General features: G+C 43.5%; 3 protein-coding genes across 7 annotated transcripts in view; 1 reads left to right on the top strand and 2 right to left on the bottom strand.

Annotated features, from left to right (window-relative positions):
* Positions 1 to 586: 586 nt before the first annotated feature.
* fank1 (fibronectin type III and ankyrin repeat domains 1) lies at positions 587 to 3,774 on the bottom strand. Its single transcript, XM_046360665.1, has 11 exons — positions 3,762 to 3,774; positions 3,123 to 3,303; positions 2,890 to 3,014; positions 2,654 to 2,735; positions 2,500 to 2,574; positions 2,340 to 2,405; positions 2,037 to 2,202; positions 1,321 to 1,464; positions 1,101 to 1,178; positions 971 to 1,015; positions 587 to 874 (listed from the first exon to the last, which is right to left on the bottom strand). The coding sequence occupies exons 1-11, from the start codon at positions 3,772 to 3,774 to the stop codon at positions 812 to 814; spliced, it is 1,038 nt and encodes a 345-aa protein (XP_046216621.1). The 3' UTR covers positions 587 to 811.
* Positions 3,775 to 4,193: 419 nt separating this feature from the next.
* LOC124040753 (putative pre-mRNA-splicing factor ATP-dependent RNA helicase DHX32) lies at positions 4,194 to 10,290 on the top strand. 2 transcript variants are annotated; one of them, XM_046357843.1, is made up of 12 exons: positions 4,517 to 4,625; positions 5,377 to 5,423; positions 5,544 to 5,737; positions 5,927 to 6,299; positions 6,430 to 6,663; positions 6,786 to 6,879; positions 6,963 to 7,112; positions 8,228 to 8,419; positions 8,610 to 8,750; positions 8,892 to 9,082; positions 9,216 to 9,406; positions 9,815 to 10,290. In XM_046357843.1, exons 3-12 carry the CDS (start codon positions 5,595 to 5,597, stop codon positions 9,987 to 9,989), a joined length of 1,884 nt encoding a protein of 627 aa, XP_046213799.1. In that variant the 5' UTR covers positions 4,517 to 4,625; positions 5,377 to 5,423; positions 5,544 to 5,594; the 3' UTR covers positions 9,990 to 10,290. The 2 variants fall into 2 exon arrangements, with proteins under 2 accessions (XP_046213798.1, XP_046213799.1); XM_046357842.1 differs by lacking the exon at positions 5,377 to 5,423 and having other exon boundaries at positions 4,194 to 4,625.
* Positions 10,291 to 11,043: 753 nt separating this feature from the next.
* The window catches only part of edrf1 (erythroid differentiation regulatory factor 1), a 16,101-nt gene continuing 1,636 nt past the window's right edge, over positions 11,044 to 25,508 (bottom strand). Inside the window, exons 3-25 of one of the 4 annotated variants that reach the window (XM_046358576.1) lie at positions 25,349 to 25,415; positions 25,117 to 25,242; positions 24,830 to 24,954; positions 23,370 to 23,514; positions 23,166 to 23,267; positions 22,920 to 23,044; positions 22,669 to 22,780; positions 20,714 to 20,861; positions 20,467 to 20,578; positions 20,195 to 20,306; positions 19,699 to 19,980; positions 19,475 to 19,546; positions 18,935 to 19,070; positions 18,514 to 18,705; positions 18,134 to 18,334; positions 17,460 to 17,708; positions 17,069 to 17,295; positions 16,624 to 16,782; positions 16,302 to 16,451; positions 15,995 to 16,148; positions 15,769 to 15,884; positions 12,383 to 12,552; positions 11,044 to 11,688 (exon numbers count right to left, since the gene is read on the bottom strand). In XM_046358576.1, coding sequence (XP_046214532.1) covers positions 11,526 to 11,688; positions 12,383 to 12,552; positions 15,769 to 15,884; positions 15,995 to 16,148; positions 16,302 to 16,451; positions 16,624 to 16,782; positions 17,069 to 17,295; positions 17,460 to 17,708; positions 18,134 to 18,334; positions 18,514 to 18,705; positions 18,935 to 19,070; positions 19,475 to 19,546; positions 19,699 to 19,980; positions 20,195 to 20,306; positions 20,467 to 20,578; positions 20,714 to 20,861; positions 22,669 to 22,780; positions 22,920 to 23,044; positions 23,166 to 23,267; positions 23,370 to 23,514; positions 24,830 to 24,954; positions 25,117 to 25,242; positions 25,349 to 25,415 — 3,445 coding nt within the window. In that variant the 3' untranslated portion in view covers positions 11,044 to 11,525. The remainder of the gene's footprint in view (positions 11,689 to 12,382; positions 12,553 to 15,768; positions 15,885 to 15,994; positions 16,149 to 16,301; positions 16,452 to 16,623; positions 16,783 to 17,068; positions 17,296 to 17,459; positions 17,709 to 18,133; positions 18,335 to 18,513; positions 18,706 to 18,934; positions 19,071 to 19,474; positions 19,547 to 19,698; positions 19,981 to 20,194; positions 20,307 to 20,466; positions 20,579 to 20,713; positions 20,862 to 22,668; positions 22,781 to 22,919; positions 23,045 to 23,165; positions 23,268 to 23,369; positions 23,515 to 24,829; positions 24,955 to 25,116; positions 25,243 to 25,348; positions 25,416 to 25,508) is intronic. The other 3 variants (XM_046358577.1, XM_046358579.1, XM_046358578.1) reach the window with 3 other exon arrangements.

The raw sequence follows: 25,508 nt of genomic DNA, 5'->3' as shown, positions 1-25,508 counted from the left end.
CCAACAAGTTTGTAGTTTGTTTTGGCTGTGTAAGGGCTATTTGACCAAGAAGGAGAGTGATTGTGCTGCATCAAATGACCTGGCCTCCACAATCAGCTGACCTCAACCCAATTGAGATGGTTTGGACCGCAGAGTGAAGGAAAGCAGCCATAAGTGCTCAGCATAGATGGGAACTCCTTCAAGACTGTTGGAAAAGCATTCCAGGTGAAGCTGGTTGAGAGAATGCCAAGAGTGTGCAAAGCTGTCATCAAGTCAAAGGGTGGCTACTTTGAACAATTTCAAATATAAAATATATTTTGATTTGTTTAACACTTTTTTGGTTACAACATGATTCCATATGTGTAATTTCATAGTGATGTCTTCACGACTATTATACAATATAGGAAATAGTAAAAATGCCTTTGAAAAAAAAAAAAACTTGAATGAGTAGGTATGTCCAAACTTTTGACTGGTACTGTAAGTGAATTTTCCCTAGGTGCTGGAGTACAGAGCCAAAACAACAACAAATGTCACTGTCCCAATACGTTTGGTGCTCACTGTATCTGTACGGTATAGCGAAACCAAGTCAATCCTTTGGGTCTTGAGGGAATTCTTAATGGTTTATTATTTCATTCATCCTTAAAAATCGGTATACAGTATATGTATACATGTTTTGTTATACAAAAGAAATATCCAGATAAAAATACAGGTTTAAGATACAGCACATACATACAATATGTTAATAAATAAACAACAGTAATACAGCTATTAGGATAATAATGCTGTCCACCTAAGCCCTTTAATAATGGACTATACCATCTGACTATACTCTTTAATAATGGACTATACCATCTCTGACTATACTCTTCCGTCCTTCTAATAAACTGATGATATTCTGGAGGGGGGAAAAATGGTAATCAGAATATGCTCATATATTCACTATAACAGTAGCATACAACACAACAGTAATGGATATGGAGAAATACATTACCTCTCTTCCAAAGGCCTTTGCCATTTCAGCTGCACCTGACCCAAACTACAAACACAAAAATATCAGTCAATTCCAGAATAATTTAAATTGCTCTAATTGCAACAGAGCCCATGCTGTAAGTTGTCATTACCTCGTTCTTCACATCGTGGTCGGCCCCACTGTCCAACAACAGCTGCACCAGCTCCTCATGGTTGTTCAACACTGCCACCTAGCAGACATACTCGTTATACTGACTGCTTGCCTTGTCCTCTATCAACTTTCCTGTCCCATGTCCTATTTCCTATTTCCAAACTCGCTGAGTTTGCACCATGAGTGGCACAACAAAGGTTTGTGAAGAGTGTGAAGTGTACCATAAGTGGTGTCTTGCCATCCTTGTCCCTGGTGTTGACATCAGCCCCGGCTCTGATGAGGAGAGAGGCCACCGCTGGATTCCCACTGACCGCTGACACCCTCATCAGAGGAGTCCATTGGGACACGGTGTCCCTAACGTCCAACTGAGACAACAATCAACATGCATTTTAGCCTCAAAATTAGAACTCTTTCACTTCCTTTAGTCTTTGATAATGAAACTAAGGCTCTGGATAAAGGTAGTGCACTTTAGTGGAGCATCGCAGTGCTAGAGGCCTCACTATAGATCCGGGTTCGATCCCGGGCTGTGTTGCAGCCGGCCGCGACCGGGAGAGTCTTGAGACGGCGCACAATTGGCCCAGCATCGTCCGGGTTAGGGCGTGGGTTTGGCCGCCTGGGATGTCCTTGTCCCATCGCGCTTTAGTGCCTCCTGTGGGGAGTCGGGCACATGCACGCTGACACGGTAGCCAGTTGTACGGTGATTCCTCCGACACATTGGTGCGGCTGGCCTCGCAAGAAGCAGTGCGGCTTGGCAGGGTCGTGTTTCTGAGGACGCATGCCTCTCTTAAAAGACTGTAACTACCATTTGGATATCACGAAATGGGTAAAAAGTTTTCTCTTTTTGTTAGTAGTGCACTTTACATGTACAGTGGGGAATAAAGTGCAATGTCAGACATGGCCAGCTTATAAAGCTCATAAATGCTGACACCAGTCTTACCTCACAGCCATCCTGGATCATGTAGGCTATGACAGCAAGGTGTCCTCCGTCAGCTGCCCAGTGGAGGGGGGTCGAGCCCCCCATGTCCTGGGACTGCCACGTGGCCCCAGATCTCCTCAGGTACTTCACTATGTCCAGGTGGCCAAAGAAACATGCCAGCATCAGACTGACATAGACACAGTAAATGGTCAATCACAAACCTATTGTTCATTTACCCACAACGTTTGTACTGTAAATGTGAGCAAATACAGTAGAAGTGTATATGCAAAGGCAAGGTACGTAATACTGTATGTGTTTGCACACCTGTCTTTCCCACTACCGTTCTTCATATTCACGTCTGCACCGTGTTCTACCAATTTGTGAACCAGTCTGAAAAAGATCCAAGTTCATAGAAGAGGTTTCAAGCATAATGGTGTCATTATTCCATGACTCGGAGAGCAAGACTCGCCCTGTAAGGTTTTACCTGGCAAAGCCTTTCTGTGCAGCCACCATGAGAGGAGTGAAACCGTGTTTGTCATTGACGTTCACACTGACTGTCCTGGAGAAAAATAAAGCATGACATTAACCATAAGAGTATCTCAGAATTCTATCCTATAGTCCATCTGCTCATTGCTCACCCAGACTCCAACACTCTGGTCATGTCCTCCTCATCATTCATGTTGACAGCACGGTGGAGGTTCTTCCCACTCATAGGCTCACCTGGATGACATTATATAGGTGTCAAAGAACATAAACGCATATCATTTTGATAAAGTGAGATAGTGTCAACTCGCTCTGGATAAGAGCATCTGCTAAATGACTTAAATGTAAATGTAAAGCAGATATGTCAACTGAAAGAGTGTTGTGTACTCACGTGTGGTAGAGACAGACACAGCCGTGCTGTAGAGGGACTCCCCAGTTGGTCTTGTGATTCTCAGTCTGTACTTATAGGACGTGCTGGGCTCCAAACTTTCTACAGTGTGGTGACTGCTGTACCCACTGGTGGTGAGTCAAAAGCACAGTTAAGCCTACTCTTAGATTATGTCAATTAGAATTAGATATTATTTTAGGCCCATAGGATGTAATCTATGAATAGCTTATACTCACACATAGATAGTCCCATATGTGTGTGATTTGGGGTCCATCTCTTCTACAGAGAAGCGGGTCCATTTCTCTGGTGAGCCTGTCCGTGGTTCATTCTCCTCTGTCTCCCAGCTCAGGTCAATGCTATGGTGACTGACTTTACCAATGACAGGAGGAGTCGGTGCCTTGAATGGTTTATGGCTGCCTAAAGAACAGCACAGACATTGAAAGGGATACGGTGGGGGGTCTGGGAGAGTTGGCCTTAATCTTAACACATTTTACAGGCGAGCTATATATTACAGTACAGAGGGTTGCATTTCTGGCCATGGACACATGATGGCACTACTAGCTGTAAATTACACAAAACATCAAACTTTCTGGGACTTTGTTTTACCCGTTTTAGCAGACTGTGAACCAGTGAATGATTTGCCGAATTAGTGAAGGTTAGGTCCAGCTTGCTGCAACTTTAAGCTGCACAGTAAAGCTAGCTAAACTACTAACGCGTGACAGTATAGTATAGCTACTAAATTATTTAGCTAACTAAAGCCAGCTCTATATAACTTCACGTTAGCTAGCTAAGCCTGCTGTAGTTTGCAATCCTGAATTTCTGAAAACAGTCTTTGATTCAAGACGGAAATCAAAGTAAACCTAAAATTGACATACCTGGATTTGTCATTGTCACAGAAAGCAGTTATCTTGTTAATGGCATTTGGTGGTTGCTATGGGAACCACATGTGGCATGTGCGGGAAAATAAATAAATAATAAATAAATGTGGCATGTGCGGAAAAATCCTGACGAAAATCCTTAGAACTGTTGGACAACCCGGTGTTTTTAATATAGGTTGAAAATATTTAACGTTATATTTTCAACATAGTTAGTGAATTATGTTTTGCAGTATTCATCTCATTCTATATGTTTGCAACATTGTTGCAAATTCATAACGGTTCAGCTGCGCACACTCCTCCACACAGACCATGTTCTCTATTTTTGTCCTTTCAAACTATTGTTCTCTATTCTACTATGCTTTGGCCTGTCCCGTCATTGCCTCATCTGTTGGGACTCTTCGGGATTAAGTGGCCACATGACCAATCCATCCTTCACTGTGTCGCCGGAGCACGTTTAATTATTCAGGCTCCCCCGCTTTGAGCAGGGCAGAGGCATTCGAAGCCATTTTATTTAGCTTGAACAACCTACTTTTAAATTATATAAAATCACTAAACATTCTTCAAATTCATTTTTGAGGCTGTTTCTAAACCATGGCGCAGGGCATAACAACCGGAGAGAAGTATTGGGAGGATAGAGTAGCCTTCGAAACAGAAGGAGCAGGTCAAGAACATGTGGAATATGATGATGTTTTGGAGTTTAATACATTTGACGGACTACCCTACTCCTCTCGATATTATACATTACTGAAGGAAAGGATGGCTCTACCAGTTTGGAAAGCCAAGTGTGATTTTATGGACAAACTGGCCAACAAGCAGTTTGTTATTGTCTCGGGTACTGCAAAAACTGGCAGAAGCTGTCAGGTGAGTTGATTACTCTCTCTTCTGACAATAACTAGGTTTTATCTAACGATACACTGAGTATAGAAAACAATAAGAACACCTGCTCTTTCCATGATATAAACTGACCAGGTGAATCCTTTTGAAAGCTATGATCCCTTATTGATATCACTGTTAAATCCACTTCAATTAGTGTAGGTGAAGGGGAGGAGACAAGTTAAAGAACGATTTTTAAGCCTTGAGATAGTTGAGATATGGATTGTGTATGTCTGCCATTCAGAGGGTGAACGGGCAATTCAAAAAAATGTGCCTTTGAAAGGGGTATGGTAGTAGGTGCCAGGCGCACTGGTTTGTATAAAGAACTGCAAGTCTGCTGGGTTTTTCACACTCAACATTTTTTCTTGTGTATCAAGAATGGTCCACCAGCCAAAGAACATCCAACTGTGGGAAGCATTGGAGTCGACACGGGTCAGTTAGCATCCCAGTGGAATGCTTTCCACACCTTGTAGAGTCCATCCTCCAACGAATTGGCTGATCTGAGGGCAAAAGTGTGGGGGTGTATCTAATATTTGGTAGACTCAGTGTATATTTGTAATACATAATGACTATGGGTTGCATCCCAAAAATCGCTCCTTTCTCACAAATTGTGCACTTGTTCAATTCCCTTCATGGATTTGAAAGAAAATTACTAGTATAAGGGATAGGTGTATTGTGGAATCTCCCTCTAATCTAGCCCATGTCTATACTAATCCAATGTTTTTACATGTGTGAGAAGTACTGAACCAATGCACACTTCAGGAGAAAAGAAAGATTGTCCAACTGGTAAGTGAAATGAGGAGTTTAATGAATGCTCTCATTATGGCTGAAGGATGTGAGTAGAGAAAGAAGAATCTGTTTTGACAGTGTTTCATGTTCTTATCTTTCTTCCCGTGGCATGCTCAGATCCCCCAGTGGTGTGCAGAGTTCTGCCTGTCTGTCCAGTACCAGAATGGCATGGTGGTGTGCACCCAGGACCACAGGCAACACACAGTGGATCTGGCCCTGCGTGTAGCTGATGAGATGGACGTCAACATCGGCCATGAAGTGGGCTACAGCATCCCTCTAGAGACATGCTGCTCTAGTGACACTGTTCTCAGGTCTGTAAACACTAATTAACACACTGCTCACACACTATTTCACACACACAGACACACGCACACATCACCCCCCTCTTTACAGTTTTTATTTTTAAAGAAGTGAACATAAGAGTTGAGGGGCCTCTTTTCAGAGGCTCCATTGCAGTTCCCAGCTCTAACTCTAAACATATCCCTTCTTCACCACTCCAGGTACTGTACTAGCGACATGCTGCTCAGAGAGATGAGGTCAGACCCCATGCTGGAGCACTACGGTGTCATCGTCATTGACCAGGCCCATGAGAGGACGGTCAGTACAGATGTTCTGCTGGGCCTGCTCACAGACATCGCTCTGCAGAGGCCCGAGCTCCGTGTGGTGCTCCTCACAGCTACACACCCAGGACCCAAACTACTGGGCCACTACAGGAATGTCCCACTGATCCAGCTGGAGGGCGTGTGTTCAACGGAGGCGGTGTATACTGGTACCAGCCACAAGGACTACTTCTGCTCTGCCCTGCGACTGGTTCTTGAGATACACCACTCCCAAGAGGAAGGGGACATAGTCGTGTTTTTGGCCACAACTCAAGTAAGATCTGCTTAAAATGTAATATCCTAGTCTACAGTCTGGGAATGTGGTAGAAGCCATACCATGACAACTGTTGCTTGGAGAAAAGCTTTTCCCAACCTTCTCTCCTCTTGTGTTTTCCCTATCTCAGGAGATAGATCTTGCCTGCGATATCCTCCATCGCGAGGTGGTCAATACATCTCCACATTTAGGGGAACTTCTTCCTATATCGGTGCACCCTGGGCTGGGTGGTACTCTGCCCATGCCAAGTGAAGCGGACGGCCGGTGCAGAAGAGTCTTCCTCACCTCCAGTCCAAACGAAGACCTCTTTTGGGCTGTGCACAAGCTGAACTTTGTCATCGATGCCGGTGTCCAGAAAAGAAACGTGAGTAACATATTGACGAATAGTTATTTTAAGAGAAGCTTTTTAGTAACTACAATGTAATAAATTATAGTTAGTGGTGGTTTATTTAAATGAATGAATGTCTGTCTTTCCTCATTTTCTAGGTTTATAACCCTAGGATCAGGGCGAACTCAGTCGCCATTCAACCTATCAGTAGGAGTCAAGCAGAAAGCCGCAAACAGCTTGTAGGAACAACAGGTATGACAAAGACTGAAATCAGTATCAGTATTACAGTCTGGAGAGTTGTGTTCTTGCTATGCTGAGCGCATCACTTCCCGCAGGGAAGAGTTTTTGTCTGTACCCAGAGGACACACCCCTGCCCAGCGAGACACGCCCCCACATCCTGGAGTCTGACATCACGTCCACCGTGCTCTTCCTGAAGAGGATGGACATCGGTGGTCTGGGCCGCTGTGACTTCATCGACAGGCCAGGTACGGCGAAACAGGCTGAACAAGTACAGGGTCTTTCTTCAGCATTACATTTAATGTATCTACAGTACCAATGTGACAGGACAGCTAAATGTACACATACAGAAGGGAGTGATACATCAGTACAATGAAATTACATCCATAATGCAATGTCCCTTGATTGGTTGGGTTGGCATAACACCAGTGTTGTTTTGTATGTAGGGTTTTGAGCGCCATGCATCCTGTAGAGAGACATTTTGGGTTGAGCTCAGTTAGTTAGTTTGGCCTGTGTGGTATTGTGTTCCATTGGAGGGCGGTGAGCCATGCGTAAGCTAAACTGACAAGCCTTGTTCTACCGGCATTGTTTTCAGAGTTGACCTGCTTCTGTGAGATCTGGCTCCCTGGGCCTAGTGATGCAGCAGAGGCCATGGAGTGCTAACACTCATTAGAGATAAGAGCTTAGCCAAGCTCTCTCTCTCTCTCTGTGTGTGTGTGTGTGTGTGTGTGTGTGTGTGTGTGTGTGTGTGTGTGTGTGTGTGTGTGTGTGTGTGTGTGTGTGTGTGTGTGTGTGTGTGTGTGTGTGTGTGTGTGTGTGTGTGTGTGTGTGTGTGTGTGTGTGTGTGTGTCTCTAAGCCCTGCCAAGCACTACAGCTTAATGGTGTGCAGCAGGGCAATGTGGGCATTCCACTATAAGCCCCATGATTGGATGACATTTAGATTGAAAGTGTGTGCTAAATTGGTGTGTGATGTTATTATTATAATGTTGTTGCTGTTGTGATGCTGATCCGCAGGATTACACTATTACCATAATGACCATAACGTGACCATATTTTTTAGATGCTTATTGCCCTGTATACTCTAGTTTTATTGTTGAAAACATTGTCACGTCCAGAAGTGGCAGTGTAAAGCAAAGCTTCTCAGAACATTTATTTTGCACAGTGATTCACATCTGATATAAGGATATTGAGGATTAAGATTACAATCAATTTAGCCTGCTGTTGTACAACTTTACCAAATAATCTGTTTTACAAGATTGGAAACAAACAGTTTACAGATGATTATCTTTATGAAGTCAGATACTTCACAGTTCTGTCATGCACAGTTTAGATTCATATCCACGGTTGTGTTATTTCCAACAGATCCTGAAGGTCTGATGCAGGCTTTAGAGGAACTGGACTACCTAGCAGCCCTTGATGACGATGGGAACCTGTCAGAGATCGGCATCATCATGTCTGAATTTCCCCTGGAGCCCCAGATGGCCAAGACACTACTTGCCTCCTGCGAGTTTGACTGTGTCAGCGAGGTGACCACCATTGCCGCCATGCTGGCAGGTATGTGGGATTTCAACTTGTGTTCTGTATACCACATTAAATATTCATGTTACCATACACACCACCACGCTGTCGTCATACTGGCGCACTTGCTGACCTCATACAAAGTGATGTCATGTCAAACCTCACATATACTTCAGTGTACAATATTGATGCACTAACCCCTTCTATCATGCTGCCCCTCTCTTAGCACCAAGCTGCTACCTGGTCCCCTCAATGGAGTTGAGGCTAGAGGCCTCTCAGTGTCACCTTAAGTTCCAGCACCCAGAAGGAGATCACTTCACCCTAATCAACATCTACAAGGCTTTCAAACAGAACCAGCAGGAGCCCTGTGAGTTCACATAGGCCTACCTTTAGCCACAAACAGCTTGAAGAAAACTAGGTTAAAATTGGCAATAGACTTGTCATTGATTGATGCTTGTAATGTATATTATTCAAGCCTTAAATTCCTCTCTGGTTTGGCGTGTTCCAGTTGTCAGTGTGGAGAAGTGGTGTCAGGACTACTTCCTGAGTCTGTCTGCCCTGCAGACGGCTGATGCTATCCGCTCTGAGCTGACTGACATCCTGAGGAGGATAGAGCTGCCTGTCTCCATGCCTTCCTTTGGTTCCAAGGGAAACATAATCAACATCAAGAGAGCGCTGTTAGCCGGCTTCTTCATGCAGGTAATATGGCTTCTACCTTCTAGCATTAGATATCTATTGAAAACTGCTAATACAATGACACTTGAAAAGGTACAATCTACCATTTACTTGGAGTGATTATAAAATACAGATACTGTACTGTTATGAATTTCAGGTGGCGAGGGATGTGGACTCATCAGGGAATTATTTCATGTTGACGCACAAACACGTGGCCCAAATTCACCCTCTCTCTGCCTACGGCACCAAGACGCCCAAACTGGGCCTGCCGGAGTGGGTCCTCTTCCATGAGTACACCTTCTCAGAGGACAACTGCATTCGCACCGTGTCCCACATATCCCCAGAGGAGTAAGTAGACTAGGTCTGCAGATCTGAAGTAACCATTTGTGAAAGATAAACATCAACAAAACAAACACAATATATAAAAATATAGTATATCAAAGATAATATCCCAAAACATAATATGCTATAATCATGTGTAGATTCAAATAGATAACTACAGATATTCACTTCAGGGAGAGACAAGAGTTTAATCCTGTCCTTAAAAAGGGATTATGGATAGCACAGCTACAGTACGGTTGTCTATGATAATCTCAAACTCATTCAATTCCCACTTAGGTTGCTCTCCGTAATTGCAGGTGACCCAATGTTCCTGTGCTATGTTAAATGTGCACTTCAAGTGCAAGTCAATAAGATAACTGTGTGAAATCAGAATGGAAATCCAATTCACCAATGATTCCCACTCCCTCCCTCCAGGTTCATTCAGATGGCTCCACAGTACTTCTTCTTTAACCTGCCTCCCAGTGAAAGCAAGGACATCCTCCAGAACATCTTAGACAAGGGAGCTGAACACTACAAAGCAAAGAAGATTAAAAAGAGCCCCAGCCTAGAGAGCATACCAGAAGTCACAGCTAGTTGTGTCATACAGTGATTGTGAATGCCTTGGATGGGGATCTCTTTAGAGGCAGAATCACCCTACTCATTCCCTGGTACATTATATGATCATGCTCACCAGTGATACTTTTGCGTCATTGAAACTTAGAATCATGTCAAAATGTCAGGCTATAAAAATTCATATAATTCCATTTGTTAATCACTTGCATTTATATATATGAAAAAAGTGACTGTCCAGATTTCCAATGTGTTTGTTTTAGTGATATTTATATAGACAGTCCATGTACCTGTATGTGTGTTATTTTTTGGAACTTGCACTTTAATAATAAATACACCTCTAAAAATGGATGTTTGTGGAGTGCTCAACCTGAATGCACAACTAGTACAACAAAAAGCCTATTTTGGGCAGTCCAAAAGCTGGGTGGTTCGAGCCATGAATGCTGATTGGCTGACAACTGTGGTATGTATACCACAGGTATGACAAAAGTTATTTTTACTGCTCTATTTACATAGGTAAACAATGTATATTAGCAATAAGACACCTCAGGGGTTTGTACTATATGACCAATATACCTCGGCTACGGGCTGTGTCCAGGCACTCTGCATTGTGTCGTGCTTAAGAACAGCCCTTAGCCATGGTACATTGGCCTTATACACCACACGCCCTCGGGCCTTATTGCTTAAATATAAAACACAGCTTAAAACAAGGGTGCATTCTTCATACTTTTCCCTTACTCGCCACTACTTTTTAACCACCTGTCCCTTTTTCTTAAATTCCTCTAGTCAGTCACAGTCACAGACAGATTAGAGGTACAGAGCATCACAGGGAGACAATTTGAGTTGTTGAGCCATTTGCTGTAGAGTGTAGAGAGAATGGGTGTGGTTGACCCAATTCAGTGACAGAGCATTACATTATTGTAGCTATATGAGGCATTACAGCACCATGTGACCTCTTTAGTCCTGCAGACACACTTACGGGCTCAAGCCAAGATCCACAGACAGAAATAGGTTGAACTGCTTGGCACCAAGGTTGGTGTTGTGTAGTTGTGTTCATACACTGTCAAGACCAACATGCATCAAGGACAAGGTGATGAGAAATATCATTCAAACCTTTATTTCAAGTCAGGGCACACATGCAGGCACACACATTCAAACATATAGCAACGAGTACAAATCATCCTCTGAATGGATAGTTCGCAGTCAACATTACCTGCAGGCTATTGCACATTATCAGTTTGAAATGTTCTTACATTGTAACATTTTTTCCAGGTTTATAAGACCAAATCCCATTGAGGTACTGGTACTCCAAAGTTTGAGTCATGCGCATGCATCTCGCATTTAGCGAGAACAAAGAAAATATAAATTTTAAAAAGGTAATTTTCCAATCCTCTTTACAAAACTAGGCCAATTTAAAAGGTGAAGCACTGCAATTGTAAAATAAATTATCTACCAGAGACTAAACTGTGGATTGCGCAGTCTGAAGTAAGGCACAGCTGGTGATGCTTTCACATTGTAGGTGTGTAGAGGGTGTAGAGCAGTGAACACCTTGGTACGGGTGTTATTTTGGTTGTCATCATGACGATGCCCCAAGGTCACCACTTCCTGTCTTTGGGGTCAGCTGTTGCAGGAGGTCGAGGAAGAGCTCAATGCGGCTGAGGAGTGGAGCAGTCTTTTCAGCACGCAGTATCTTGGAGTAAACATTCTTATAGGTCTTCAGGAGCTCCTCGTCCTTATTGCTATTGTAAAAAAAAAGGAACATTCTGAATGATTTGATTTTAAATCAAAGCTATGCTATGCTTACATTTTAATCAAAGCTATGCTTACATGTATTAACATTCCTTATTAATGGTGTAGGGATACTGAGATTATGATACTCTGACCCCTATCGCCACTGTGCACTGTCTTACAGAGACAAAGCTTCCTGCTAAAGAAGCACAACAATGATTGACACTTGTTAAAGAGGGGCTAGAGGAACAACTCTGTGTGGAGGGATATTGTCACTGGGAGAGTTATGGCAGGGCAGGACCAACACACTGGGATTAAAATGCTAAGGGTTGTTTAGATACTCAAGTTATCTGCTGGCCGTAGTACAGTGTATCGAGTGGAACTCAAGGTGTTTATGGCATTCAGTGAACCAGTAGTGCTATTAGAAAGCCTACATAACAACCAGTCTTACACAATGACCTTTTATGCATCTCTTATCTTCCCATTTCACTGACCAATCCATCCAAGAAGAAATGGATATAAAATAGCAGATGCACTGAGTTGTCCTATAAAGACCAAGCTACTACTGACTGACTGAACAGTCTTAAGATGAAAAGATTTCAGAAGTTTCAATATTATGCCTCTACTAGATCTCATGTTTAGTCCTGGTTTAGACCTCTGCAGGACAAGGTTAACCAGGCTGGGTACAACCAGTCCTTTCCTCACCTTGGTTTGCGCTTCATGGCCGTCATCAGTTTGACCAGCTGCAGCAGCAGGAAGGAGAAACTGGGCTCAAAGACGCCAATCAACTTCATCACTTCTATGGTGTTCAGCCCTGAGGAGGTGGTGCCATCTGCACCACTGTCAAGGTGTCTTGTCAACTCTGGGCAGTCTGTCTACAAAATAAAAAAAATTACATTCATGTGGAAATACACATAGAAATGTGAGTTATAGATATATCATTCTACTTGAATGCAAGTATATATAACAGATATGTTTTATGTGCACTATTTCTATGCTTCCTGTTCTTAAGTTGTGTTTTGCGTCTTTTACTTTCGGTTTCATAAGAACAGCTTCAAAACAGCAGAAACAATATTTTTGGTTATGGAGCGGTTTACATGGTACAATGACTCTCTACACCGGTGGTTCCCAAACTTTTTATAGTCCCGTGCCCCTTCAAACATTCAACCTCCAGTTGCATGCCCCCTCTATAGCACCAGGGTCAGCACACTCTCAAATGTTATTTTTTGCCATCATCGTAAGCCTGCCACACACACAAACAATACTCTTTAATGTTTAATAAATGTAAGTTTGTCACTTCCCACGAGCCGGGTTGTGACAGAGCTCTTATAGGAACAGAGCACAAATAATAATCAATCATTTTGCTCTTTATTTAACCATCTTACATATAAAACCTTATTTGTTCATCGACAATTGTGAATAACTCACCACAGGTTAATAAGAAGGGTGTGCTTGAAAGGATAATAATAATAATATAATAATAATAATAATAATATATGCCATTTAGCAGACGCTTTTATCCAAAGCGACTTACAGTCATGTGTGCATACATTCTACATATGGGTGGTCCCGGGAATGGAACCCACTACCCTGGCGTTACAAGCGCCATGCTCTACCTACTGAGCTACAGACTCTGCAATGTTGGGTTGTATTGGAGTCCCAGTCTTAAATAATTTTCCACACACAGTGTGCCAGTATTTAGTTCATGCTAGTGAGGGCCGAGAATCCAGTCTCACACAGGTACGTGGTTGCAAAGGGCATCAGTGTCTTAACAGCACAATTTGCCAAGACAGGATACTCTGAGCGCAGCCCAATCCAGAAATCTGGCAGTGGCTTCTGATTAAATTCAATTTTCACAGAACGACTTGTTGCAATTTCAATGAGGCTCTCTTGTTCAGTAAGTGGCCTCGAGGCAGGGCATGAAAGGGATAACGAATCCAGTTGTTTGTGTTGTCCATTTCAGGGAAAAGTACATGCGTAATTGCACACCCAACTCACTCATGTGCTTCAGTATAATCACATTTTACATTGTCCGTAAGCTTGAGTTCATTTGCACAAAGAAAATCGTACAATGATGGAAATACCTGTGTGTTTCCTTGGTCAGTGCAGACAGAGAAGAGCACAAACGTCTTAATCATAGCCTAAATTTTGTCCGGCACATTGAACATAGTTGCAGAGTCCCTGTAATCCTAGATTCAGATCATTCAGGCGAGAAAAAACATCACCCAGATAGGCCAGTTGTGTGAAAAACTTTTCATCATGCAAACAGTCAGACAAGTGAAAACTATGGTCAGTAAAGAAAACTTTAAGCTCATCTCTCAATTAAAGAAAACATGTCAATACTTTGTCCCTTGATAACCAGCGCACTTCTTTCTGTATGTTGTAAAAGCATTACATGGTCGCTGCCCAAATCATTGCATAGTGCAGAAAATTCATTGCATAGTGCAGAAAATACACAAGAGTTCAGGGGCCTTGCTTTAACAAAGTTAACCATTTTCACTGTAGTGTCCAAAACTTCTTTCAAGTTTAGAGCGTTGGACTAGTAACAGGAAGGTTGCAAGTTCAAACCCCCAAGCTGACAAGGTACAAATCTGTCGTTCTGACCCTGAACAGGCAGTTAACCCACTGTTCCTAGGCCGTCATTGAAAATAAGAAAAAAAAAAGTAAAAATCCCTTGGCAGCAAGAGCCTCTCGGTGAATGCTGCAGCAGTGTACCCAAGTGGCGTCGGGTGCAACTGTTTGCACGAGCGTTACCACTCCACTGGGTCTCCCTGTCATGGCTATTGCTGCATCAGTACATATATCAACATGAGCAGCAGCTACAGTTGCAGTCAGAAGATTACATACAACATACCCAAATACATTTAAACTCAGTTTTTCACAATTCCTGACATTTAATCCAAGTAAATATTCCCTGTTTTAGGTCAGTTAGGATCACCATTTTATTTTAAGAATGTGAAATGTCAGAATAATAGTAGAGAAAATGATTTATTTCAGCTTTGATTTATTTTATCACATTCCCAGTGGGTCAGAAGTTTACATACACTCAATTAGTATTTAGCAGCATTGCCTTTAAATTGTTTAACTTGGGTCAAATGTTTTGGGTATCCTTCCACAAGCTTCCCTCAGTAAGTTGGGTGAATTTTGGCCCATTCCTCCTGACAGAGCTGGTGTTAGGTTTGTAGGTCTCCTTGCTCACACACACTTTTTTCAGTTCTGGCCACAAATTTTCTATAGGATTGAGGTCAGGGCTTTGGGATGGCCACTCCAATACCTTGACTTTGTTGTCCATAACTTTGGATGTATGCCTGGGGGTCATTGTCTATTTGGAAGAGCCATTTGCGACCAAGCTTTAACTTCCTGACTGATGACTTGAGATGTTGCTTCAATATATCCACATAATTTTCTTTCCTCACGATGCCATCTATTTTGTGAAGTGCACCAGTCCCTCCTGCTTCTTCCTTGCTGAGCGGCCTTTCAGGTTATGTCGGTATAGGACTCGTTTTACTGTGGATATAGATAATTTTGTACTTGCTTCTTCAGCATCTTCACAAGGTCCTTTGCTGTTCTGGGATTGATTTGCACTTTTCACACCAAATTACGTTCATCTCTAGGAGACAGAGAACACATCTCCTTCCTGAGCGGTATGACGGCTGCGTGGTCCCATGGTGTTTATACTTGCGTACTATTGTTTGTACAGATGAACGTGGTACCTTCAGGCGTTTGGAAATTACTCCAAAGGATGAACCAGACTTGTGGAAGAAAAAAAATATATATACACAAAAAACGTTTCCCTCCCCCTTCTTTAAAAAAAATGTAAATCACATTTTTATTTGGCCTACCCCCGACAGCATTGTGTGTATCCCAGTTGGGGAATACCTGCTCTTCGCTATACTTGCTTATTTTGTCACAGACTGAAATTAGGCAAACTATTTGTTTTAGCAACCAGGAAATGGCGGAGGGCTTTCTGCATAGTACAACAAGTGGGAGGAGGTGTGGAAGTAGTTGGTGGTTAAATGTAAGATGATTGTCAAACAGAAGGGGAGTGCCTCTGCTACAGCAGTAGGTTCTAATTCTGTTTGTGTCTGTACCTCTGTGTAGTCCTCTAGCAGCTCTTTGTGGATAAGCAGGAAGGCATGGCGAGTGTCTGTCAGTATATCCAGGGCTCCCGTCAAGGTCTTCAGTTTGGCCCCATTGCTGCTCTGACCTGTAAACACACATTGTTACTCAATGACACCACCTTTCAGGAGACTATGACAGTTTTGACCTGGCTGGGAGTGTGCCTGGCCCTGGCCTGGGTGAGTGAGCCTGACTGACCTGCCATGGTGAACTCGGCGAAGGCCACCCTCTCCAGAAGGGTGCGGAGCAGCTCGCAGGGTGCGTCCTTCAGGCTGAGGAACAGGAGGACAGCCTTGCTGTAGTGCAGCTCTGCCAGGCTCCTGTGCTGCTTCCTCAGGTGCTCATCCCCCACCTGACACAGAGGAGGAAACATCCAGAATGTACTACACAGACTGAACATCTTTATGCTTTTCTACAGATGCAACAACATTTAAATGGTTTAAAACAGGACGACTGGTAGATCTGTTTCTCTAGATACAGTGTTTGTCCTAGGTCAGGTCCTTACCTGGTTGCGGAAGCAGCTGTGGTACATGGAGGCCAGGCGGTGGTGGATGGTGGCAGCTCTGTACTGGTAGAGGGGCTGGCGTGCCGACTCGGTCTGCAGGTCACAGTACTTCAGAGACTTCAGCATGGCCTCCGTCACCTCCCGCTCAATCTGGCAACCCACAGCAATGAAAACTTAGTTATGGATTACTGTGCTCCTACAATTTTCACACCGGCGCTAACCATTTCACCTAAGGCAGCATATAGAGTCCGTAAGGTTAGTTAACTTGCTAGACATTTCCCATTCTGTTCATTCACCTACTATGAATCTATCCAAGTGTTACCTGTTCCTGAGCCTTCCTGGACAGAGGGGCGTAGTCCTGCAGCAGAGTGGCCAGGGTGAAGTAGGTAGTGGACAGCTCCCAGTTGACTGAGTCCCACACTGCAGGGTGGTTCCCTCTGGTGGCCAGGGAACGCATAGCCCTGAGGTAGTAGTCTATAGCCTGGAGGGGGAGAGAGCGAGTGTAAAGGTCCCTGCTCCATTTTCATTAGCACCAACTCTTACTGAAAGTGTAGTGATTTTAAGTTGAATTGCCCTACTTAAAAACCTCAGAGCATTTAAGCAGCAGTTGCCAACATGACAGGAAAGTGACTGGCACAAAGATAAGCAGATCGTTGAGCCTTCATGCCTTTCTATTTATTGTGGAAAGCAATACGGGGTTGGTGTAGTCATAGAAATCATGATATGTCTATTACATAATGATAGTTCTATTAGTGTGGTAGCGGTACCTTATTGTAATAGAGAGACTCCTCTGGGGAGAACTCTCCTCTGCTCAGGTCAGCAGATGTAGCACAGTGGGCCTGGGCACAGATCCTCATCAGCCTGCCTGTGTTGCACAGCAGCAGGGAGGTGTTGGTGCTGTCCTCAATGGCCTCAAAGTCCTTCATGCCCTTCTCAAAGCACGAGAAACTCTTCTTCCAGATCTCCTGTTCAGCTATAGATACAGACTTCTTCACTGAAAAGGAGGGGGGGGTTAGAGTGAGGAAGAGGTTCATATTTGTTTATTTTAGGTCTGTTTCCTGAAGTAAGATATTGTGTTTCACAAATATTTCTTATATTGCTTACAGCAGTCATAAATTAAATCATTAGTCAACATAACTGATGGGCCAGACTCCCTACCTTCCTTCTCGGTCTGCATGGCAGCAGCTTGGTTCATGTAGAAGACTCCTATCTCGTTGCGAATGTTGCCCAGTCTCTTCAGTACCTGGGCTAGCTGTTCAGGACCATGTTCTTTCACCACCCCGGAGGTCAGCAGCTCGTAGGCCGCCTCATAACACTTACTGCTCACAAACAGCTGGTACTCTGGGTCCGTGGCCAGGTCACTGGCCATGTTAAAGGCTGGGGGACAGTCACACAGGCCAGACTGATCTAATATGTAACAACAATGATGCACTGCATTTATATATAGGATTGTTCAAGCTTTTAAGTATTGTAATGTTAGCGTTTGTTATTACAGGTTCTTGCTTCTGAAAAACATTACAGCAGGGATTATCAACTAGATTCAGCTGCGGGCCTTCAAACCTTGCTTTCATTTGTACACAATCACGTATCACTATTGTGCATGGGAATACTTGGAAACAGATTTCTTATATTAAAATAATTTGGAGCTGATTTCTTGGTGTTTTTCCAGTCTTATGTCCAACAATGAAAAATACTCAAAACCACCCGTGGGCCGCCAATTGGAGAATCCTGCAACATTAAACGGCAAATCTACAGAACACTAAAACTTTTTGTGTCAATTGTGAAGGGATGTGGAGGGATGCGTTTGATGAAAAGTGTGAGTGTCTCCTCACCCTGGCAGCTGCTCTCTCTGTGCAGGCTGTGCAGCACCTCCTGGTCCTCCCTGGTCTGGTAGCTGTACTCCTCCAGGTAGGCAGCACGGTTACTGGCATTCTGGGCAAGCATCAGCTGGATGTCCCCACACAGAGACAGACACTGGCTGTGGAACAGCAGCACCCGCGAGTGCAGGGTACTGCTCACTGAACAGTAGGCATCTGCAGAGGGAGGGAGAGAGCGAGAGAAAGATGGATGAAGGAAGGGAGCTAGCGAGGAAAGTTCAACCCTATTTCAACAATGCCCTCATTATCCATCAGTCCAATCTCACACAGCCAATCTGATCACGGTTAACTACATGTCCCAGAATGCCTAACTGAATCAGAGAGGAGACACTGACCGTGGCACTGCAGGGCCAGTTTGATGTAGCGCAGGGCCCGGCCATACTTGAGCAGATTAGTGGCAGCGTCTGACAGTACGTAGTAGGCCTTGGACGCCTTGAAGAAGAGCTGCAGCTTCATACGGTGCTGCCAGGACCCTGGGATCATCCCTGACCGGGTCGGATGCTTCCGGTCCTCCTGGAAGGGACCAGCTGTACCCAAGAGACATAGGGACAGAGAGGGGGGATAAGAGAGATAGATAGGGAAAGAGATATAGGGGCAGAGAGAGATAAATAGGGTAAACGATAGAGGCAGAGAAATTGAGGTATTTATTAGGGGCTCTTCACATATAACAAGGAATCTGCTCATTACGGTACAACATCCTTCATTATCAATATTGTAGTATATCATTGCTTCTTGATGGGGTCAGTGATGGCCAACCTCTGTCCAGGAGGAGTGCGATCCCTTTCTCCACAGCCTTACTCCCATCCTCATACTTCAGGGGGATGGGGGTGTTTGGGTCAGCAGCTGGGAGGTCACTCTCCTTCTTAATGCTGCCGTCCACTGCTTTTAGGCCCTGCCAATCACATCCAAAGAATATATAAAACATATACAGACGCACACAAACATCAACGACGTCACACCTGCCCAGACCCACATGTTCCCACTGCATCCATCTCCAGTGCTTGGAAGACTATGCCACATGGCCTCAAATTGCACTATTCTGTCTCTCTCCGTCGCCCATACCTTTTCAATATCTAACTAATAATGCCTTTGATTCTTCCACAGTCTTAACGATGGAGGATCAGTTGATTTCAAGGTTCTTTTTTGTTGTTGATGATGATTGACAAGAAAAATATGGTCCAACCCATTGGCTATCTCACCACACCCTCATATGCCATGTCTTGAAATAAGCAGATAGACGTATTAAAAGTACATTTACATTCCCATAACTATCACTACACCGCAGTAGAGGCTCACCTTTAAGACGTAGCTGAGGACATGCCGACATCTTTCCTCCTTGTCTTGAGAGACGGGAAATGCGTAGATTGGCTGCAGCGGGGGGGAAATATTACTTCATTGTCTCTATAGATGTTCTAAGACTCACTCTGTGTAGTGGCTAGTTTCTAGTTAGGTCAAGATATGTCAACATATCCATAATGTTACCCAAGCAGAGTAGCTAGTGATAAACGTGTGACACTCACCCTGATCTGGTGAGTGGACTTGTACTTCTCTGGAACAGACAGCTCCCCCACTGATTTGATAATAGCTACAGCTTTGCTATCATCCTGTGAGTCCAACGTGGTACTAAAGGAGCCGTTCTCATCACTGTCCTCTGGTAGGTCTTCTGGATCCTCTTCATCATCCTCGTCACTGTAGCTGTCCTCTGAGCCCCCGGCCCGCAGCGACTCCCCCCCAGCTCCCTCCTCTGGAGGCTCGTCCAACTGGAACAGCTCTGCCAGCATATAGTGGGCCGATGCTATGATCTGAGCCAATCAGAAAAGGGAGAGGACAGTTAGAGAGATGGAACAGGCCAACAACAGAGAAAGAACAGGCTAGCCGTGTTGTTCAACAAACATGTATTTAATTTTTCTGCAAATTTCTCATCTTTTGATATCAATGACTTGCACAAACATTTTAGAAACAATCAAAGGCTTTTGTTCTTGTAGAGTAAGTAAGAGTACCAGTCCAGTCCATTACCTGTGGGTGCCTGTCCTGGTCCAGGAGTTTCACACAGTTGAGGAGCAACGTTCTGATTGTTCCATAGTGCTTCCTGTTCTGGCTCTTCTTCAGCATCATGTTGCTAGCCACTCTGCAAGAACAACAATGCACATTCTACAAAACAGAATGGATAGTCTACTGCCACCTGTTGGACTTACTGTATTTGCAATTACTGCACTGACTGATAACCCTATGTTTTGTGTACTGGTTTCAGGGATGTGTAGATAATGTTCCAGGTTGCAGGTGCCTACTTGTAAAGGAGCACAGCCACTGGCAGAGTGAAAGGGTTCTGGCATTTCTCCTCTGCTGCTTCCTCACAGAGAGTGGTGAGGTCATACAGCTTTACGATGTCACTTCCACTAGCTGAGGAAGCACAGAAACAGAACAGTAAGATTAAGTAGGGCTACTGCCACATAATACTGTTTAATTACCAGGTAATTATCACGTTTATTTTGTAAGTCCTACAGGAATTAGCGAGTGTGTTGTGTTATCTCCCACCTTTGAAGAGCCAGTAGGTATGGCCCTCTTTGGTGCAGTTAGACTTGAGGAAGGACAGAATGTTCTGAGCGATGTCTTTCACAACCCTGGTTGAGAAGGTGGAGTTCTCCAGATCAGGGATGTCTTCCGTTTTGATCATCTCATATTTCTGACCAAATAACAAAATCAGCGCTAACTTTATAACTATTTTTACATTTGAATCATTTAGCAGACTCTCATCTAGAATGACTAACAGGAGCAATACAGGTTAAGTTCCTTGCTCAAGGGCACAGACAGATTTTTCACCAAGTCGGCTCGCGGAGTCGAACCAGTGACCTTTCGGTTACTGGCTACCTGCCCAGTGTTAAATTGTGAATATGTACAGTACCAGTCAAAAGTTAGGACACACCTACTAGTTCCAGGGTTTATGTATTTTTACTATTTTCTACATTGTAGAATAGTGAACACATCGAAACTATGAAATAACACATACGGAATCATGTAGTAACCAAAAAAGTGTTACATCAAAAACTTTTATAGAGATTCTTCAAAGTAGCCACCTTTGCCTTGATGTCAGCTTTGCACACTCTTGGCATTCTCTCAAACAGCTTCATGAGGTAGTCACTTGGAATGCATTTCAATTAACAAGTGTGCCTTGATAAAAGTTCATTTGTGGAATTTCTTTCCTTCTTAATGCGTTTGATCCAATCAGTTGTGTTGTGACAAGGTAGGTGTGGTATACAGAATATAGCCCTATTTGGTAAAATACCAAGTCCACATTGTGGCAAGAACAGCTCAAATAAGCAAAGAGAAACAACAGTCTATCATTACTTTAAGACATGAAGGTCAGTCAATCCAAAAAATATCAAGAACTTTGAAAGATTTTTCAAGTGCAGATTCAAAAACCACCATGAAACTGGCTCTCATGAGGACCGCCACAGGAAAGTAAGATCCTGAGTTACCTCTGCTGCAGATGATAAGTTCATTAGAGTTATCTGCACCTCAGACTGCAGCCCAAATAAATGCTTCAGAGTTCAAGTAACAGACACATCTCAACATCAACTGTTCAGAGGAGAGTGTGTGAATCAGGCAATCATGGTCGAATTTCTGCAAAGAAACCACTACAAAAGGACACCAATAATAAGAAGAGACTTGCTTGGCCAAGAAACAGAAGCAGTGGACATTAGACCAGTGGAAATCTGTCCTTTGGTCTGATGTCCAAATTTGATATTTTTGTTTCCAACCACCGTGTCTTAGTGAGACGCAGATTATGTGAATGGATGATTTCTGCATGTGTGGTTCCCACCGTGAAGGACGGAGGAGGTGGTGTGATGGTGCTTTGCTGGTGACACTGTGAATTATTTAGAATTCAAGGCACACTTAACCAGCATGGTTACCACAGCATTCTGCAGCGATACGCCATCCCATCTGGTTTGCTCTTAGTGGGACTACCATTTGCTTTTCAACAGGACAATGACCCAAAACACACCTCCAGGCTGTGTAAGGGCTATTTTACCAAGAAGGAGAGTGATGGAGTGCTGCATCAGATGATCTGGTCTCCACAATCACTTGACCTCAACCCAAATGAGATGGTTTGGGATGAGTTGGACAGCAGAGTGAAGGAAAAGCAGCCAACGCGTGCTCAGCATATGTGGCAATTCATTCAAGACTGTTGGAAAAGCATTCCAGCTGAAGCTGGTTGAGAGAATGCCAAGAGTGTGCAAAGCTGTCATCAAGGCAAAGGGTGGCTACTTTGAAGAATCTCAAATATATTTTGATTTGTTTAACACTTTTTTGGTTACTACATGATTCCATGTGTATTATGTGAGTGTTGATGTCTTCGATTTATTCTACAATGTATAAAAAAAGTAAAAAGAAAGAAACTCTGGAATCAGTAGGTATCTCCAAATGTTTGACTGATACTGTACATAGGGTTAAAATGACAAATTTGGGCATTAAAGACAGGGCTTATTTACCTGGACGATGCCATTGACATGAAAGCACATGACGAGCTCTGGAACATTGCACATCAGATTGTCCAGCCAGTAGTCAATACCCGTAAGAATGTTTATTGGCTTGTTGTTATCCCTGAAAAAGAAGGAACCTTCTAGGTATTTTGCAGGAGAACATTGCTGTGGAACAGTAGTAAACCAATTAAAATGTTTTATATTGACTGCCATGAATGAGGCTTCTCGGGCCATTGTTCCCCGCTTTACATAATTCTGACCTGAGCCGCAGGCTGACAGCTGGGTAGCGCCCTCCTCCAAAGATAGGCATGTTGGACCCCACCAGCATGTGGATGTCCTCAAATGTCCACAAGATGTTCCTCACAAAGTCATTCCTCAACCCCTGTAAAATAAGTTGAGGGAAAAATTGAATTGAATAGATTAAACTAATGCCAACTAAACAAAAGACAGAAAATGCACATCTTTAATCATCCTGTTGATTCATTTTCTTAGCAGTAGCCTAGCTGACTATTCTCCCCCTCGTTGAACAGTGTGGTAAGGTTCTGCTCTTTGGAAGCCACTTGTCCCAATGCATACTTGCTGTCCATGGGAACCCCTTCCTGTAAAGACTGGACATACAGTCACCAAGGAAGACACAAACTCAACAAGAGCACAACAACACAGACTTAAGGTACTGCAATTCCTGCTCATTTTCATAAAGGGAGACCTACCTCTTTGTGTGCTGCAGACTCCTCAGAGTCTGAAGCGGTACTAGTGAAGGTAGCGGGCCAGGAGGGACCAAACTCCTCCGCCCCACACCCCTCATCAGTGTTGTCTGAGTCAGGGACAGGCTCTGCGGCTCCGTCACCATTAATACTGGAGAATAGATGGAGGAGTTAACCATTAGGATTTACTCTGGCTAAAATAAGTTTCTTGTTTCTTTTGCAAGTATTTTTTCACATTAACAAGTAAGCTAGTAGTCCAACTACGGCTGTGGCGGTCATGAAATGTTGTCAGCCGGTAACTGTCATGCAAAGGACTGTTGTTCTCATGGTTATTGACTTAATTAACATAAACATGTTTAGCATCTCTGGGCTTCCACACATAAAAGCTGATGATGTGCACCTTTGGAACATCTAGGCCTACATTTTAATAATTGAATGGAGCGGCTACTGTGTTGAGCGTAAAAGTGACCATTTGAGACAGATCCAATAGGCTACATTTAATTTTAAGTGAATTATTAATTTTTGTTGTGATAGGCCTAGAAACCTCAGAATATCTTTGAAATCAAAACATTTGGGTTGCATGGTACGACTGTATTGATGATGTGTGGCAAGCAAGTTAGGAAATATCTAGTCAATGGAATATGGAATTAAAATGACAGAATTAAAAGTGAAATCAGAAGGAAAGGCTACAATGACCAAAAGCCAACAGACAAGCTGCTATTTATAATCTGAATGGAGTTGTTATTTGTAGGCTAACTGAAGGATGGTGAGAAGCACAAATGGCCTAGTTACCTAGTTTCTATCAGTTTGATGCAGTCAAAACCGGAATGGGGTGATAAATAACTAGCAGTATACTAGTATGAGTTAAGTGGTTGCTGTCTCTCTCTCTCTCTCTTCACCTCCGCCTGCTCCGAGCCTCCCGCGTCTAATTCACACACACCGCACAGCCCCTTGACCACTCCATAGCAGCTACAGCTGCTCGCTCTGTGCCCCTCTCCCTCCCTCCAGTTAATAAAGTAGCAAAACAATTGGCTTTTCTGCTGCTTCCCTCACTTGGATTGGACCGGGTGTGGACCGACCGGCTCCATACGGGGATGAGTCTGGTTGTCCTTATGTCCATTCGGAATGGGTTTTTCCATATTGGGTCCAGGGCTTTCCCATATCCATTTCGGAACAGGAGCTCTAACTCCCATCACCATTCCTCATCACATAGAATATTTAGATTCAATAATAAGGTGTTTAGAGAGTGGTTAGAGAGGGATTATAGAGTGCTGAGTACCAAGCCATTAGTGAGGACTGTTAGCAAATTGGATAGGCTACCCATCAGCGCCATTAATTTGCGCAGTTTTGGATGAGATTACCATGAACAACGGTCAGAGGGAATTTGACTGCGGTCATGACTCGTGACTGCCGGTGTGGTGGTAATGCGGTCACTGTAGACCTAAGTCCAACCTCAAATAACTCACCTGTAGTAGAGGAATTTGGACAGGATTGCTTTTTGGTACCAGTGTTCCTTGCTCTTCTTTTTTCTCTGCCACTTTTGATCTATTAGTCTCTGGTAAAACTCCTTCAGCCATGTCCAATCTCCTGTCTGTGACAGAGCATACATATGGATCTTACTACTATACTGGCTACAATCAAAGAAAAACACAATCAAATGTATTTCCACAACCATTGTCAATCATTCAGACATTTTCAGGCTTCCACAGTGACATTAAAACAGGCTTATTCTCCACTGGCTGTCTAATTGTACCTGAGAGGACCTCATGAAGAGCTCCTGAATGTCCAGTTCATCAAGGAGGAGAGTCCTTCCCACGCGGTGGACGGCCATACTGACATGGGACTTACTGTAGGGGATCTTCAACAGCTTCTTGATGTTCTGAGTAGAGAAGAGAATGAGACCGTTAGCTTCAACAAACCATTTTGATTACCAAACATGTCAAATACATAACACAGTAGCAAAACAATTTCTTAGATAGTCCTACCTCAGAGTCTGACACCACATCAACATCATCCCCAATAGAATCAATGAAGTCATAGGCCATCCCAAAACTGTAGATAGAAGAACATACAAGTACATGAGCACCTTGCAACAATTCAGTGATGATGCATACCACCAGATACCACATCTTGTTTTGAGGACTA

This window comes from Oncorhynchus gorbuscha, linkage group LG08 (genome assembly GCF_021184085.1).
Source record: "Oncorhynchus gorbuscha isolate QuinsamMale2020 ecotype Even-year linkage group LG08, OgorEven_v1.0, whole genome shotgun sequence".
Classification (NCBI taxonomy): Eukaryota; Metazoa; Chordata; class Actinopteri; order Salmoniformes; family Salmonidae; genus Oncorhynchus; species Oncorhynchus gorbuscha.
This window is presented reverse-complemented; position numbering and strand designations above follow the sequence as displayed.